The sequence below is a fragment of the Mycteria americana genome, chromosome 22 (assembly GCF_035582795.1).
Source record: "Mycteria americana isolate JAX WOST 10 ecotype Jacksonville Zoo and Gardens chromosome 22, USCA_MyAme_1.0, whole genome shotgun sequence".
In the NCBI taxonomy this organism is placed as follows: Eukaryota; Metazoa; Chordata; class Aves; order Ciconiiformes; family Ciconiidae; genus Mycteria; species Mycteria americana.
This window is the reverse complement of record NC_134386.1, coordinates 544,003-561,553: the sequence shown is the minus strand read 5'-3', so window position 1 is coordinate 561,553 and position 17,551 is coordinate 544,003. Positions and strand designations below refer to the sequence as shown.

At 43.2% G+C, this 17,551-nt stretch overlaps 1 protein-coding gene across 3 annotated transcripts in view; it reads left to right on the top strand.

Moving 5' to 3' along the window:
- Window positions 1–17,551, top strand: part of ATP6V0A1 (ATPase H+ transporting V0 subunit a1) — a 30,939-nt gene that overhangs the window by 10,882 nt on the left and 2,506 nt on the right. For 2 of the 3 annotated variants that reach the window (XM_075522671.1, XM_075522670.1), the window contains exons 10-20: window positions 543–755; window positions 1,475–1,625; window positions 1,850–1,989; window positions 2,784–2,941; window positions 3,407–3,497; window positions 4,315–4,433; window positions 4,764–4,980; window positions 5,590–5,697; window positions 8,984–9,091; window positions 11,625–11,742; window positions 12,215–12,386. In XM_075522671.1, coding sequence (XP_075378786.1) covers window positions 543–755; window positions 1,475–1,625; window positions 1,850–1,989; window positions 2,784–2,941; window positions 3,407–3,497; window positions 4,315–4,433; window positions 4,764–4,980; window positions 5,590–5,697; window positions 8,984–9,091; window positions 11,625–11,742; window positions 12,215–12,386 — 1,595 coding nt within the window. Of the gene's footprint in view, window positions 1–542; window positions 756–1,474; window positions 1,626–1,849; window positions 1,990–2,783; window positions 2,942–3,406; window positions 3,498–4,314; window positions 4,434–4,763; window positions 4,981–5,589; window positions 5,698–6,440; window positions 6,516–8,983; window positions 9,092–11,624; window positions 11,743–12,214; window positions 12,387–17,551 lie in introns of all 3 variants that reach the window. The other variant, XM_075522672.1, reaches the window with a different exon arrangement.

The following is a 17,551-nucleotide window of genomic DNA, read 5'->3' as shown; positions in this document are numbered from 1 at the left end:
GTCCTTGCTTTCCCTTGAGTCTAAGACTTTCCAGTCTGGAAATCTGACTGGGCATGAGTTAGATATGCTCCAGTTGGAAAATACCCTCAGTAGAAAACACTTTCTCCTTTTCCCTTCAGTAAAGAAGTCTTTCATTGTAATTTTTGTGTGTTGTCTTAAGGCCATGTACACCTCACTTGTAGAACTCTTCTCTGCTCTTTTAACCTGGGTGGAGGAAACAATGTTCTCTGTGATCTCTGAACAGTTCATTGTTTGAAATATCCACTGACCTTGGAGCTGGAGGAGGAAAGTAGTCAAAAAGTATCCCTGGAAAGAAGCCTTAAAACCTTTTAGCAGAACTAATTAATATGGAGACTAAAGCATATATTGCAGGCATGTGGCAGTCTTGTGCATGGCATGGGATGGGGGAGAGGGCTCATCCATCCATCCTCCGGTGGGTAAGGCTTGTCTTGTTAGTCAGCCCGATTTCACTGTGCACTTCTGTATGCTTTGAGTTTTGGTCAATGATTCTGCCTCATCTTTATCCTACTTCTCTATGAAAGGTGCTGAACCAAACAGAGGATCATCGCCAAAGGGTTTTGCAGGCAGCCGCTAAAAATATCCGTGTCTGGTTCATCAAAGTACGCAAGATGAAGGCCATCTACCATACCCTGAATCTGTGCAATATCGACGTGACACAGAAGTGCTTGATTGCTGAAGTCTGGTGTCCTGTTGCTGACCTCGATTCTATCCAGTTTGCTCTCAGGAGGGGCACTGTGAGTAACTGCTGTAGTGCTCCTGTCTGCTGCTGTTCCAGCAGACTAGCAACTGTCGGCAAACACAGCATGGATTAATTGATTTTTCCGACCTGCTAGTCTCTGAAAACCATCCCTCTGGGCTGTTTGAGTGAGTCCTCACAGAGGACAGTTTATTTAACATGCAGGAATCATGGCTTATAGATAAAATTTGTAACAAATACGTCATGTAAAGCTTTAAGTTCAGGAAAATGCCGTAATGGTATGGCATTTTCCTGTGTTTGAGTCCTTTGGTACATTTAGTTAACCTGGCTGTGCTTTGTAGTCCTGCTGTTTGGATATATAGTGGAACTTACTGAAAGGAGCTACCCAGGACATTAGCAAGCTTGCCCTCTGCTCAGATAGACAGATAATAGAGTTGGGTGTCTTGAAGTCCTTTCATTTGCTGTTTTAAAAAACCAAACTCTTGCATGAGTTCTCTTGTCTGTCCTAATCAGACAATGTTCATCCTTACTACAAGTGCTTCTCCTCCTGCTATACAAAGTGGAGAGCAGTGGAAACTTGGCAACCTTCCTCAGCTGCTCAAGTATATTTCTCATCCTGCAAGCACACTACAAAAATGCAAGCTTGTAGTTTTCCAAATGCTAACGGGAAAATAGTGTTGTATTTTGTTGTATTCTGTCCTCCAGTGCTCCGAGGGTGGGTTTTCTAATCTTTTTTTTTTTTTTTTTTTTAAACAGGAGCACAGCGGATCCACTGTCCCATCTATTTTAAACAGGATGCAAACCAATCAGACCCCACCAACATACAACAAAACTAACAAGTTTACTTCTGGCTTTCAAAACATTGTTGATGCTTACGGCATTGGAACATACCGGGAAATAAATCCAGGTAAATTCATACTTATAAAAGTCCAAGACGTCTATCTCAATTTTTTTTAGTCATAGTGTTTCTCTGTATTGTATTGTTTGTCCTGTGTGAAAATTTCTAATAGAGTACTTAACAGCTTTCAGAAGCAAAGGAGAAGCTTGGGAATTATATTGCTAAACTGTACTGTGGTAAATCAGGGCTTACTCAGATACAGTGCACGAAGAGTGTCATCTTTTCTCTTGCAGCACCTTATACGATCATTACCTTCCCGTTTCTGTTTGCTGTGATGTTTGGAGATTTTGGCCATGGAATCCTGATGACTCTCATTGCTGTCTGGATGGTGCTTAGGGAAAGTCGTATTCTGTCACAGAAGAGTGACAATGAGGTAAAGTGGCAGGTCATGCTGAGCTTTGCATTTAAAACAACGAGTTGCAGCTTGGTTTACTCGCATCCTTCCCCCCTTGAGTTGAGAACGCCCATTTCTCCTTACATTCGAAATCTGTGAAGCACACAGACAGCATGAGAAGCTTGTAGACCACAGACTGAGTAGTGTGTGAGTAATAGTAGTGAGTTCCTTTGTTTTTCCTTTCAGATGTTTATAGGAAATGATTCCTTTCAATTGTTTGAAGGAAACTGTCTATCAAGTCTAGTAGATAAGCTGTTGTAAACAAATCACCCAAAACTTGGTTGGATCGTAAAGGGGTTCAGTCACTGCAAAACTCCTAATTTCTGTATGTGTATATTATAGCTCCAAGATTCTTCCTATTTGCTGGGTTTTGCTTGCTCAGGACTTAGGTTGACAGATGAACCAGAGTTAAGATACATTGACAGAGCATGGAGAAAGCTGAACAGGGTCTGCACTGCCTAGTTCTAAAGTAATGCTGCCAGCTGGGGGCTGGCATCAGTGTGTGGAGTGCGATTTATCCTCTTCAGCTAATCCCAGATTCTCTGTGGACAGTCACGCTGCCTGTTTATCTTCTGTATTCAGATTCTGTTCTGCAGTGCTACCTCTTGCACCTTAATCCCTGCCATGGGGAAACAGAGACTTCGGGCTTTTAGTCCATATGGCCGATACTGTTTGTCCTGCAACTGACTGATTGTACTGTTTCGTCTTTATGAATAGAGACCTTCCTTGTTCTCATGGACATTATTTGTTCCTTTTTGGTTTTTTAATACTAGATGTTCAACATGGTTTTTAGTGGTCGATACATCATTCTGCTGATGGGACTGTTCTCCACTTACACAGGCCTCATCTACAATGACTGCTTCTCCAAGTCTCTTAACATGTTCGGTTCATCATGGAGTGTCCGGCCGATGTTCTCTAAAGGCAATTGGTCGTGAGTAAAAAGTTGGTAACTAGATAAAGAGTGACAGTGATAAGCAGGTGACTTACCTTTCCCCATTGTCCTCCAAACTCAGGAAAACAAAAACTTCTGAACTCAGGCTCAGGAAGAATTGGAAGAGGGGTGTAAATGTGATATCTATCAAGTTTCAAACCAGCTTTTTTTTTTTTCCCCCACAAAACTTGTAAAGATGCAGTTTAGCACCTTTCTCCTCATAGACATAGCAGACATAGCAAGATTCCCGTCCCCTGCATCTTTCTTCCTTGTGACACTGAGTAACAGGTCAAGAGACAGGTTTATTACTCACTTAGAAAATCTCTAGGACCATGCAGGAACCTTAAAGTTCTCCCAATTTGAGATATTCCTTGCTCTCACAAGGGAAGAATGTTGTTAGTTTTTACAGAAAGAAGACGGTGTTGCTTGTGTTAATGTTTGTATAATGTACTTATACCCAAACAGAGATGCCTTGCTTGAGAGTACTCCTCTGCTTCAGCTAAACCCTGCTATTCCAGGGGTGTTCGGTGGACCCTACCCCTTTGGCATTGACCCAGTAAGAGCTTTTCCTTCCTTTGCTGTCATTTAAGAACATCTTCTGTGTCAACAGAAAGAAAAGTGCCTGACCAGTTCACTGTGAAAGATTTGCACACCCCAGCCGTTCCCTTAGCAAACTCTTTATCAATGTTGGAAATACTTCTCAACGGTAAAATTAATTCGGTTCCTACTGAGGCGCTAGATCCAGGGTACAGAGACTTGTTCTCAGGTCCATTAAAGCCTTCTTTCTCACCCTTTCTAACCTGCAGCGTTTTAATCAAACCTGGGTGGACTAGCAAAACACTTCATGAAGTTACTTTTTTACCTTGGGGGAAGTTATTTATGTCTGTTTTCAGTCAGCCTTGGAAATGTAAGTTGCCAAGTAATCCTGTCATTTTTGTACCTGCCTACATCAATAACGCTGCTCCTAACGCTGCTGAGAATATTTGATACAAAACTTGCGTGTGTCCATGTTAAAGAGGAAGTGCAGAAAATCAGAACTGTGTGTAATTGTTCATTTAAATGGATAATCATATTTTTTTCTGTCAAGGATGCAGCCCCCTTTTTCCTCTAACTTTTGCCTACCGTAAAAACAAGCAAGGTTTGATTCCTGCTCTGATGGTGGGATCAGTTGCTGTAAGACCGTGTTCCTAGCAGAAGAAGTTGTCTGCTCATTTCCCCAAAAGATATCCGTGTGACAAACATCTTTAAAAAAACCTACTCTTACAGCCTAATACTTCCTGGATGGTTAATACTGTTTAGCTTAAAGTGAACGTTTTCATTCTCCTCTGTTTTTCTTTTACTCAGTGTTTGGCTGACACTGTTGTTTTTCACAGATTTGGAATATTGCCAGCAATAAGCTGGCCTTCCTCAATTCGTTTAAGATGAAAATGTCTGTGATTCTTGGCATTATCCACATGCTCTTTGGTGTCACGTTGAGTCTTCTCAATCACATGTAAGTGCTTTGCTCTGTTTTTCTTGGGGGGGGGGGGGGGGGGGGGAGGAGGGAACTTCTTTGGGTGTCATGTGTGTATTAGTTTAAGATGCAGGAGCCTATCAAGACTTTAACTTCTGATTGAAGGGTGCAGTACAGTTGTTTCTGTCTGCCCATGTAGAGCTATGCATGTCAGGTAGTACTGTGTTTAAGTCCCAGCTATTGTTGAAATGCTGAGCCCCTGCAGTTTTGTTCCAAAGATACTCTTCGCGGTCTCATTAAAAGTTTCTGCCCTGCATATGTCTAGTGCTAACCAAATGTAATTTTAAACTCTCCTTTTTTTTTCTGTAGCTATTTTAAGAAGCCACTGAACATATACCTTGGATTTATTCCAGAAATTATTTTCATGTCATCATTGTTTGGATACCTTGTTATTCTCATTTTCTACAAATGGACAGCCTACGATGCTCACACGTCAAAGGATGCACCAAGCCTTTTAATACATTTTATCAACATGTTTCTGTTCTCCTATAGTGATACCAGTAATAAGATGCTTTATAAAGGGCAGGTGCGTGCTCTTGCTAGAATAGGACCAGAGATGTTTCATGATACTAGTCTTTCATTGACCTTATAATAATTGTGAAATGAAGTGTGAAACTATTTTTCTCTGTGATAGAGGAAATGTGGCATCATTTCCAAAGCCTGACACTGTAATGTTGAAGGAAGGAATAATCCCTACACCAGGAATTTGTATCAGTCTGAACCTAAGTCAACTGTGGCTCCAGAACATTTGGATCCAGACTAGTAATGGAAAGTGATAAGGAATATTGTCCTGCATCTGCAGTGTGGTGCCTCTAAGCTTAGCTAAGACACTAACACCATTTCATCCCAGCACTGTCGGACATCTGCCAAACTGTCATTCCCTGCAGAATCTTTCGGATTTTTCCTTAATCTAAACCAGTGTCAGCATTACATGCTGTGTACAGTCAGATGGGGCAGCTGCAAGCAGGCATTAAGTACAGCACATCTTGCTGTTCCAGGAGGAGAGAGAGAGTGAAGCGTCCACGTGCTCTGGGAATTCAGTCGTTCGGTGTTGCATAAGACCTCTTGCTAGGTTTTGTGTGTGTGTTTGAGCATGGACTGCCACTAAATCATCTCAGACTTGTTTCTTTTACAGCAAGGGCTCCAGTGTTTCCTTGTGGTGGTGGCGTTACTGTGTGTGCCATGGATGCTGGTAGCTAAACCCCTGGTCCTTCGCCATCAGTATTTGAGGAGAAAGCACTTGGTGGGTGACTACCTCATATATTTTCAATATGAAAACTAATTACGGTTGAAAAGCTATGTTCTCCATCTTGATCTTGGATACGTAGGTTCACACTGCATTGTGACCTGTAAAACGTTTTTGCATATTCCTAGGCATAAAGGCAGGTGGGTTTTACTGGAGACAAAGTATTGCCTGCCTGCTTCTCAGATCTGGATCCAGCATCAAATCTGCTTTTAAAAACCGTCTATGTTGGTAATGATAAAAACAATGTATCTGGCTTGGGCTTTGTCATCTGGTTTAGGAACGCTGTCTTACTAGTTGCTGGATGCACTTCCGTGCCCTTGCTAGACTGACAAGGTAAAAGCAGAGATGTAAGCTTAATTGGCTGGCAGACTTATCAGTCATCTTTGTTAAAGCAGTTTGGATGGTAAAAAATAACAATTAAAAGGAAAAAAATAGACTTACGCAGTCATTTTGTGAGAGGTTGTCTTCTGGGGTGCTCTCTAGGTTTCCAACTGTACTGTAAAGTATCTTTATATAAAATGCAGGAACCTGGCACACGTGCACTGAGGATACTTGAAAATTCTCCCTGCATGTATGGCAGACAGCTTTTAGGATGTTAAGCGAGTCAAAGATCAGTTCAGTTAAAGACACTCCCTCTCCCTTCTCTGACCATCTTTCATCCTCCCATGTCCCCTCCATTCGTCTCCCTTTCTCTTTTTGTTTTCTTCCTCCTCCCTTTCTTTTCTTCCATTCACTATCAGGAAGGGCAACCCGTGGAGGCCCAAGTCAGCACAGTCCCGAACGAGCAGGCACTAGAGGCAGCAGCGGCTGCAACAGTGAGTGGATTTAAAAATCACCTGATGGATTTAAAGATGGGAGTTGGCTTTCTATCTAATTATCAAGAGAGCATGGAATGTATCTGAATTTCATAAGGGAATGACAACTGCACCTTTAGGGTGAAAAACACTTTCTCTTGGAAAGAGGAAAGTTCAGCAAAATTGATACATTCTGGAAGAACTACCAGGCTGAAGGATAATAGTTATGTCTGCACAGAATGCAGAGACACTTCTTTGCAGGAGTGCTGCTGAAATCAAAACCTGCCGAGCAGCACAAGAATACCTTGCTACCACATCCCCCCAGGTTAAGTTCCCCTTTTTTCCTTTTCTTGCGTATTTGTTTAAGATAGATTAGGATTCTTCTCAGTGAAGCATTTCTGTTTGCATTTTGTGTTCCCAAACATTATGTTTATGTGATGGCCTCCCAACAACTTCCTATTGGTAATTACTGGATTTTTGACACCTGTGCCCTTGTAGACATTTAGACTTGAACCTACTATAAAATGGTTGTGCACAAATAAGCCTCTCAGTAGTGGTTTTTTTCTACTTATTTGTGTCTAAACCTACAGACAGCCCTTTACTGCTAAAGCTTTTCTAGTGGAGCGAAGATTGCAGCAGCTCCCAGAACTTTGTCTCTTCCCCAGTACTGCATATTTCAACTTGGTTTTGGTTGTGAATGCTGCCTAACTAGGAAGCTTAAATCTCACAAACTATGTGAAGCACATTGTGCGCTTCCACGTGTCAAAGGCACTTTGAGGCACTTAGCTGTTGGCCAGTGTTTCTATCATGACATTTTAAATAGCCTCACGGAAATGTCAGAAATTAAAATGGATCTTTTGTGCATAATCCATCCAGCGTATTAAGTGCATCTCAATACAAGAAGCTGTGAGGGAAGGTCTTTGTATGAGGTGTTGTTAGAAGTATAAAGTAAACGATTAGAGCTTTTGGAGCTGTGTTTAGATTGGATAGTTTACAGGGAACGGATATAAGTCGAATGTGAGGTAAAAGCTGCAAAAGTGCAAATTCACACAGGCTAGAAATACATAAATAGGATACTGATATTAGTCCTCAGTAACTTGTAATGTTTCAAGGATGCTGAAAATCCTACTTACTTAGTCTTACTTATAATTTTTTTTTCATTTTATTTCTATTTTCAAAGCATAAACATCTACCTAGTTTGTTTTTAGAAACCCAACAAAATCTTTAATTCACATCTGGTATTTCAGACAAATTTATAGTTCAGTCTGAAATAAAAGTAGGCTTCTAAGAACAAATGAGTTAGAAGAACATCAAGCAGCCATTCCGCTGGTATGCCAGACCGATGTGCTGTGAAAGCGGACAGGTCACGGGATCTTAAGCCTCCTTGGTTTGCACAGTCATCCCGAAACTTCTGAAGTCTTAATGTGTCGAGTTAGCCTGTTCACATTCCATGTCACAGATGACCCCAGTACAGTGCTAAAGCTGAATGCAGGGCTTTTCTTTCCACTTGTGGCATTTCAGTTTGCCTCTCTAGGTGGGTCAGACGCACAGGTCTTAATTTATAGTCCTTCGGATCAGTCATGAGCATTTTCTGTCTTTGGAGCATCTGGAGGGAGATAGAAATCCTGCTGTACGGTGCTCAGAGCTGCTTGCTGAACAGAAATCCAAAGATAGTCATGTGCAAGCTACGCCTTCATTGTCCAACATGCATTTGCGAGGCATAAAAGCTCTGACCGAGGGCGCTGTCAGCTGATCAGCAGGTTTGTGCATCCTTTCTTGGTGGTAGGATGGTACGGAGGAGGAAGCCTGCCATAAATCAGATATTAACTGTGCAATGATTGCAGTCGTCAAGTGAGGAACCCTGACTCTGTTAAAGTTTCAACTCAGTTTGTAGATTTTTCTTTTCCGTTTGGAGTGCGATGGAATTACAGCTGAGGGTCAGATGCTGAATGTCAGAACAAATGTCTATAAAAGGGACTGTTTGCACAACATAGTTTCCAAGTAAGGAGAAGTCTGATTTCCCATGTGTGGTGTTAGTATGCCTGACCTCGGCGGGGAGCGAGTGTGTGTATGTATATTCGTCAGTCCATTCTGCTTTGAGCTGCCACTGTGTGACTCGTTTCATTTACAGCAGCAGTGGTGTTTCAGTGCTTGTCCAACCGCTGCTGGGCAAAACGTTGGTCTGTTGCACGTCGGTGCCAGCAAACGTCCTCTTGAGAGATGTGCCTTTTATTTTACTTAGGGTTGCAATTACTTTGTAGAAATGTATCAATTATTCATTCGGACAGACTTTTTTTTCCCAGGCCTAGCAGGAATCAGCATCTTTCCCATCCAAGCTGGGAAATAGAATTGTACAGCTGGCTTAACCTGGGCCTTAATATTTTGTTTTCTTCTGTGAGCTGCTGCTGCACGTGGAGTCGTTAAGAAACATGCGCTCTTGCAGTAAAACACAAACAATACTTTGCTCTTTCTTTTTCTGCATGTGTTAGGGAACGCACAACTTTGGTGGGATCCGGGTGGGCAATGGACCAACGGAGGAGGATGCTGAGATCATTCAACATGACCAGCTATCTACCCATTCCGAGGAGGGGGAAGAGGTGAGCACCTGACCAACCATCCTCACTCTCAGGGCAACACACTTGGTAGCAGAATGTGCTAGTGTTTTAACCGTATTCACTGATTTCTAAGCTGTTTAATAGCAACACTTTCAGTGAAGTGTTTTCATAGCAGTTTTCATACAGACTATCTCTTGATTATTCCCAGGACTCCAGAAAAAGCAGTATAATTTGCATATTAACAGAAATATGGCTCTGTTTGTCCCCATTACAAAGAACCATCATCTTATGGGCTACACAGTGAGAGCTGCACAGTCCCTGCACGGTGTGCAGCTTACGCTCTGGCTGAAGCGCAGTGCATTTGTGCTACCTGCTTCTCCAGCGTCAGCCAAAACCCAAGGGCTGTATTTCTGCAGCAGTGAAATCTTGCTTATATATTCATCTTGACTGTTGGGGGTAATATTAATCGCTTTGCCTTACCTCTGGTAGAGAAGAAAAAGGAGTCGATCTTATGTAGTTTGGGAGTAATTCTGATGCCTCTTAACAATTCTCCAGGGGGGTCTTGCCTCTGTAGTGTATGCGACGTGTTACTGCTTTACTGTGTCGTGTTTAGGAGGGAATTATTGAATGTGTTCATGATTAATGTTGTGATCAAGACACTGCACTAAATGTAAACTTATGTTTTCAAGCCTACAGAGGATGAGGTGGTAAGACTACAGCCAGCTTTGCGTTCACGTGCATCTGGACCATTTCCCATTGGTGTCAAACACATGCTGAATTAAACACGTTATGTCACGACATCTTGTTTTCCAAAAGATCTAGCTATTTACATGTTACAGGCCATTTTTTTAATTCTTCATACACATACATGCCCATTAACAGACCTTTAATTACTTCATCTATACAGTCTGTTTGTCTTATCCCCTGTCCGCAGATCTTTCTTAGCTTACCTGGAAAGCTGTTAAGCTGGAAGTCTGAAACTGAAAAGTTTTTGCTTTTAAACTTCTGAAGAAGTCTTGTTTGCCTTATATTGTGTCTTTGGTAATTCTGCACTGCAACAAACTATTTAAAGATTTTTTTTTTTTTTTTTCCCCCCAAACTATCTGCAGTTTTAAGGATGATACTGATTGTTGCCAGTCAGCAAATACAGCAAAACCAGACCAGTTTCATACAGTTCAACAACTTAACTAACCAATATCTTTCTGTAAGAGAGAAGCTCTGTTCTGAGAAACTGCTCATTCATAAACACTTGTAACAGGTATGAGTATTAAAGAAACATTTTTTTAGGAATACTCATACAGGATTGACTGTAGGTTTCGGCACTATCGGGTAACCAATTTTATTACAAAAAAATATAAATGCCACGAAATTAGAATAGCTTCACAACAATCATGCTGTTGTAAATTGTGCTGAAAGTGGTTTTGCTCGGAGATCTATTATGCATAGGTCCATCTAGAATTGAGGAGGCCGTGGGAACAGTGTGCTGGTGTACCTGTTAATTCTATATACCGCTAAACCTTTGAAAAATGTGTAAAACTACAAATACTGTGCCATAGCAATCCTGCTGATTCTCCCACTCCCTAGCATAGTGGTAACTGTCTCCAGCAGTTGCACGTGGCTGTAAATTGTCATTGTTTAAATATTTATCACATTCCATTTACTGCACACTGACTTGCCATGCGTGTTGGGAGGTGGTACTGTTCACTGGGGCAGGCTTTATTAAAGAACTTTGCAGTTCACATTCTGTGGAGAAAGAATTAGGCTTTTGACAGCTAATTTAACTTAATTGTTTGAAATATTTATTGCCCTGGATATACTAGGGGAGAAATAAGAATATAAATAGCTTTCTGTGCATGCTTAGAGCATTAGTCACTTGATGTATTTAAAACATTGTGTTCACTTAACTTAAATATGAGCAGTTTCTGAAGCATGGATTAAATCCAAAATGTAGGAAATGCTTTCCCAAGCTGCAAAATAAGAAACTGTCCTACATGTCAGACTTCCTTATAAGTTCTTCTTTTATTATTTCAAAGAATTACCAAGACACAGAGATTTTGCCAATGAATGTGCACAGACGTGACTTTTTCAAGATTGCTTTGTGCATTATTTTTGCTTTCAAAAAGGGCAAGCTCGTGTCTTGCAAGATGTTCTTGTTGATCCTGTAGCAAAGGTACATATGCAGTATCGGCTTGGAATACTGTCTTCTTTTTCATAGAGGTACATACAGTCTACCAGTGAATTCATAGGAATACCATGTTGTTGCTGAACAGTCTTTTCCTGGCAAAGTTCATGGCTGAATTTGAAATATCTTACTTTCATACGATAGAATGTGAAAACAATAATACTCAAGCTGCAGCAGTGAACTGTCAGTCTACAAAACCTAGCAAGACAAGAGAATTCATTTTTCATTTATAAAACTGGCATGCTAAACCAGGAGAAGACAGTGTCAGTGTCTAACTTCAAACACGATGTCCTTGGTAATAGCACCAGGTAGCGTGCTCGTTTTCCCTGCTCAGCCAACCCTTGCTGTTTGCGAGGCTCGCAGCTCTCTTAATTTTCTGTGTTCTCCTTGCAGTTTGACTTTGGCGATACTGTGGTGTACCAGGCTATCCACACCATTGAATATTGCCTGGGGTGCATTTCAAACACTGCATCCTACTTGAGGCTCTGGGCTCTCAGCTTAGCCCATGCACGTGAGTATTCCTTATGGAATGGAGGTTTGGATCCGTGTGTCTGATCACCCTGGGCAGGCGCAGGTGAAAGGCAGGAATGCACGTAGCCTCCCCGGAGCTCAACTGTCAAGCACTTCTGGAGAAGGAGCGAGCTGTGTGTGCATTAGCTGGGACTAATTAAGTCTAAACACCAGTGTCTACTTGCATAGCATTCTGCTAAAAGCTGTCTGGATCTAGAAGGGAGGGATGGAGTTGAAAGCACTGAGTAAAGCAAAGAGCTGCTGAGCAAGGACTCTGCCCTGCACTGTGCGACAGCTGGAGGCAATGTCCTGACGTACTTAGCTGCAAAAGCTGTTGTCCCTCTTAAGTTTCCCAACTCATTGTAGCGGGAGTTTGCTTGACTTTAGCTTTTGCTTTATAAGTAAACTGTAACAACCTTCCATTCTTGCTGAATCTTCTGAAATGAGCTCTCTTCTCCCCTTTCTCCTGGCAGAGCTCTCGGAGGTGCTCTGGACCATGGTGATCCACATTGGCCTCAGCGTGAGGAGTCTGGGTGGAGGCTTTGGCCTCTTCTTCATATTTGCTGCTTTCGCTACCCTGACAGTAGCAATTCTCCTGGTCATGGAGGGGCTGTCTGCTTTTCTCCATGCTCTTCGCTTGCACTGGTGAGTTACTGGAACATGCAGAAACTTCAAAGCTCTTCATAGCAAGAAAATTGGCGTCACCTGGACTATGCAGAAATGCCATCTTCTAGAAAATTGTATTGACCCTTACACAGGAAAGCTAAATCAGGGTATTGAATAATACTGAGCCAAGATCAGCAATGTTCAGAAGTGTTGGAGTACCACAAATCTACCTAAACATCTAAATGTCCTACAGCAGATGTGCTCTGACAGCCGAAAGTCTTCAAAAGGGTCAGAGATTTCAGTCTTGTTTCTAGTGATACACCACTCTCTCCTGATTGTATGCATAAATGTTGCTTGGAAATTGTGGAGAGTGACTGATCTCTGCTTAAAAATCAGTTAGACTGAAGCTTTGTCAGCAGTGGGATGGGAAGGCTGTGCTAGATAGATGAGCGTGCTTGTGGCTTTCAGTAAGACTTTTTTGTTCTCTTTGCCTTTGGTCTGCTGCCTGGTTCTAATGTTTGTTTTCCTTAGTGTGCAATAGCTACTGACTACAGTTTCCTTCACGTGGTCTTGCTCGTCTTCATAAGACCTCGCTCTGAACAGGGGCAGCTTTGCCTTCTGCCCTTTGGGGGGCTGTGGAATAGTCACCATTTCTTGCTGGTCTTGCTTATTGGCTGATGCTTTTAGCCCCTTTCCTGTGATTCTTAAGCTCCTGTGTATGCAGACAGCCAGTAAACAAGAAGGAATTACTCACTAGATTGCTTATCGCTTTCTCTGCACCCAAGTATGGAAAGTGTTCAAGAGCTTTCTCTAATCCGTATTTAAGAGCGCTCATTGTTCCACTTCACGTTCTCTGGTTAGTGCACTGGTGGGATCAAAGGAGCAACGTGGGAATGGGTTTTGCTCGCCTAGAGTTCTCTTCAGCTTAAAGCGTAGGAGAGTATGTCTATACCTCTCCTCTGGACAGTCCTGGTTGCTGCCATCTCTTAAGGTGGTTTATTTCCTGGTAGGTCAGGAGAAGCAAGTGAAGTCCCATGAAGTTCACAAGAAATATTCTAGCTTGCTTAAATGGCAGGAAAAGGTTGTGAGCACTTCTTTTAAAAGTAGTTCTGTAAGTGAAAAAAGGAAGCCAGTGCCTTTAAAAAAAAAAAAAATCAGCCTTTTTGCACTCTTCCCCTGCTTCTGGGGAAGGAAAACTTTTGTCCTTTTGCCCTCTCCTTTTGCCCTCTGGCAGCTTGCAGGGTGCAGACTGGAGGGTCCTGGAGTGCCTGGGTCTTTGTAGCTCAAGTGAGTCGAGCTTCACCCAGGGATTCAGAGGTGTAGCCATCTTGTGCTGAGGGAGCCCGTGGGGGGGCCGCTGCTGAAAATGGCTGCTGGATGGTGCTTCTGTTTTTCCTGGCATCCAGCCTAGAAACCTTCATACCAGTTACTTGAGAACTTCTTGCTGACTGGCTGGTGTTTCCTCATCCTGCTGTCACTGTACTACGCCATTGCATCAGTGTGAAAGAAGGAGCTCTGCAAACCCTGCCTGGCATTATTGCTAGCAGGCAAGAAGAGCTGAGAGTAAGCAGCACTCTTAACTCCATATGTGGCGTTTCTGGTCTGCAATTGCTTGTGAATTAGTGGATTTTCAGAGTCTTGCTTCTCTGGACTGCAGTGCTGCGTGGTACATTTCTGAGCAATAGCAGATGAACAGTTCTGAACGGCTTTTCTTCTTGGCAGGCTCTGTGTTTTATTTTTACCCAAAGGGATGGGCTAAGAAAGATAAGAAAGCATGTTTTTCTGGAGATACCTGTCTTGTGTTAATAACCACAAACTGCACGTATGGATGCCACTCACAGAGCACCTGGAACAAGTGTGAACTGGAGGCTGCAGTTCAGCCAAGAGCTTTTCACATTGCCAGGCTATCTCTAAAGGGTGATTAAAAAATTGTCCAGAAATGTGTCCAGGGAAGATGCATGTCACTGAAATGGCAAGCAAACAGAGAAACCCAGCTGAGCAGTAGCAAGCAGTAAGCACATGGATCACTGGTGCTGTGCAGACTGGTGCAGGGCGCTTGCTGGGGAGCTGTGGAACTGAAGCTCTTAATGAAGTCGTATTTTCCCTACACATATGTTTCAAAGTTGTAAAACTTTAATCTACATTGTCTAAGAGAAAATCTGTTCCAGTTTAGGGCCTGAAAAGCAAGTTTAAGGCAATATTTCAGACTGCAAATAATCTGCTGAAATTATTTTGGGTTTGTTGGATTTTCGTTATCACACTGGAGAGGAAGGCACCTGCAGTTGTTCAAAAGAACATACTGTTAACATTCCTTTTTGCTTCTAATGCGAAATCAGATGTTTCCAGTGGTAGGTGTTCCCTTTTTAGAAGGAGGGATGGGGGGGTCAAATATAGCTGTCCTGGGAGGAGCAGATTGGATTTTCTGGCTGTGGGAGAAGAGTCACCTACCAGGAATTCTGAAGGTGTGGGTGGTTCAGCCTTCCTGGAAAGGAGGAGGAATTTAGCATGTGTCTTACTGGTGCGGAGAAAAAGCACAGATTGTTCCATGTGCTCTGCCTATCAGTCCCAAATGAGGAAGATGTATTTCATGCTTTTTCAGAAAGTATGCATTCTTTCAGCAGGCTGGGTTTTTCTGGGGCGTTCTGGGGTGGAAGAAGCACTCTGAGTGCTGCCAAGATTGCAGGCATGTGTATTGGAGGTCTGCTGGAGCTCGGTAGCTGTCTGAGCCATACCCTGTGTTGTGCTCTTAACTGCTTTTACTGTAGCATCACTGTTCTGAAATATTTTACCTTTCTATTTGCTTTTCAGTAATGTAGTTTGACGTGAATGCTTAAAGAGCTTACCTTTTTTTAAGCTAGTTAGCTCTTCTAATGTGAGCAAATACAGACTTTGCACAAAAGGAGAAGTTTGTAACTGGATTCAAAGTACGGTCCAAACATCATGGGCTGATGCAGGAATTAGTTTCAGTGGAGCTGTTTTCCTGTGTAAAGCAGTATTTTAGGCTCAGTTTTAGGCCCGATTTGGAACTGGAAGCTATTCTCCCTAGAATATGTCCCAAGACCAGGCCATGGCTAGAAAGCATGGATAGCAGGAGGCACAATGCAAAGCAAATCAGATTAATTCGGAGCAGTGAAGAGTGGGGTTTGTATTGCTCTGTAGGAGAGAGATTGGCGCTAAATGCGCATTGTGATGTAGGGGATTCAGTTCCAGAGTTTGGAGCGGTCGAACCACATTGTTCAGACTTGGCTCTGGTTACCCACATGTGTGTCTCAGCCAGTCTCCCACCCCTCAGTCCGTGTCCATCAGTGTGGAGACCACGGGTCCCAGCCACACATGAGTATAGGTTTGGCAAACACAGAGAACTGTGTTCATCTGCTCTTGCGAAAGGTTTCAGTCTGTTCTCTCTCTCAGGGGTAGCATCAGCGTGTGTGCGCTTCATTGTGGCCGTACTTGAGGCAGATATAAATGTGATTTTTCTTTATTGTGGGTTGCCTGAGCTGTTTGCCACTGATCCATAAACATCCCCAGAATGAGCTCAGCCCCTTGGAGGCAGTGAAACGGATCCGAAGCGGTGCTTTCAGCCACGCAGCATTAGGGGCAGCTGAAGGCGAGGAGCTCACGCGATGTCTGTTTTGTTCTGAATGGCAAAGTTGGAGAGTGCTGCGGGTCTGCGCCGGGACACCAAAATAGATTTCAAACACAACAAATGTGGTCAACGTCAAACAACTGTGCAGAATAAATAAAAAGCAGCAATTATGTGGCGCTTCGTGGACGGCTGTTCTCGGCTGTAAACTGAGAATGGAAGGCAGACCCTCCTCTGCCTGGGCAGAGCTCCGGGCCCGCTGCCACCCAAGGGGTGCTGCTCTCCGAGAGGCGTGGGCGTGCTGGAGTTGCATCCCGCTCCCCATCCAGTGGGCGGCAGTGGGAGTGGTGAAGCCCAGCTCCCCACCCGCTTGCCAGAATTTTATTTTTCTTTGTAAAGGTCATGAGCCAGAGCTTGTCTTTAGTGCGACCGTAAGAGCACGCTGCTGCTCTAAAAGGCAGTCTCCTGTAAGCGCAGGACAGAATGACCCACGGTGCCACATATGAAACTGCTGCCCTTTTTGGGGAAGAGTAGCTACAACAATCTCTACACAAACACCTCAGTCGCTTTCTGACTGTAAGGTGTGCTGTAGGCTACCCTCTTCGAGGTGGTCTCTCAATCGCAGCCGACCCCGGGCATTGGCACACGCCTTTAAGAACACAAATACCGAGTAGGAATTTGTGCTTGTACTAAATGAAAGTTAGGGTTCCTGTTCAACAACTGCCTTCGCGGTTGCTTCCCACGGGACTGTGAGCTGCCTAGTTTTCCAGACAGTGTGGGTACTCTGTGACTCTGTTGGGTTGGAAAATCCACATAACTACAGTCCAACAAACACTTAAGCTAATTATTAATGCAAAAAAGCTGAAGAGTGGGTGTTCTTTAATGGTGACTGCCAGAAAGCTTTCTAGACTGTTTATTTACAGTGCAGTGCTAACTGTCTAGTAAATTATTTTGCAGAACTTCATCACTGATGAGAGAGAGACACAGTGCAAAGTTTAGCAATAGAGCTGGTACACGACAGCCAGTGATCCTGGAAACAGCAGTGTGTCATACCAAAAAAGGACCTTGGAGTCTGGGTGTTTCTGTAGGCAATTGCAGAAAAAACACACAGAACATTTAAGCCATGATATTTGGTTAAATAAACTTTTTCACTAGTTTTTTCACCTTACAACAGCCTCTCCTCGAGCTGCAGGCATCCAGTTGTGGCCAGTTGTAACTGAGTGTGTCCAAAAGGAGCTTTCAGTTGTCAGGGCCAGCTGGAACACTTAATCATCAGGGTTAAAATTTCATTTACAGTGGGTTCTGTGTGACTCAGATACCCAACCCTCTGCCTCTTATTTCCCTTTGCTTACAGAATAGTTACTTAGTCACAGGATACTTATGAAGATTATCAGGGTTCCTGAAAAACTGGAGCATGTTGGCAAGGAGCCCTTCCTCCCACACGGAAAATCCTGCTCATCCTGGGGATTCCTCTGCAGGGAAGTCTGTGTATCTGCATGAACAGGCAGCAGAAGATACCAGCAGAAAGCTGCTTTCCTGAGAGTTTCCCTCCTGAGCTCTGTTGGGAAGTCACTTTTTGCCAGCTGCAATGCCAGCAGCTTTAGAGTTTACCATGATTCCT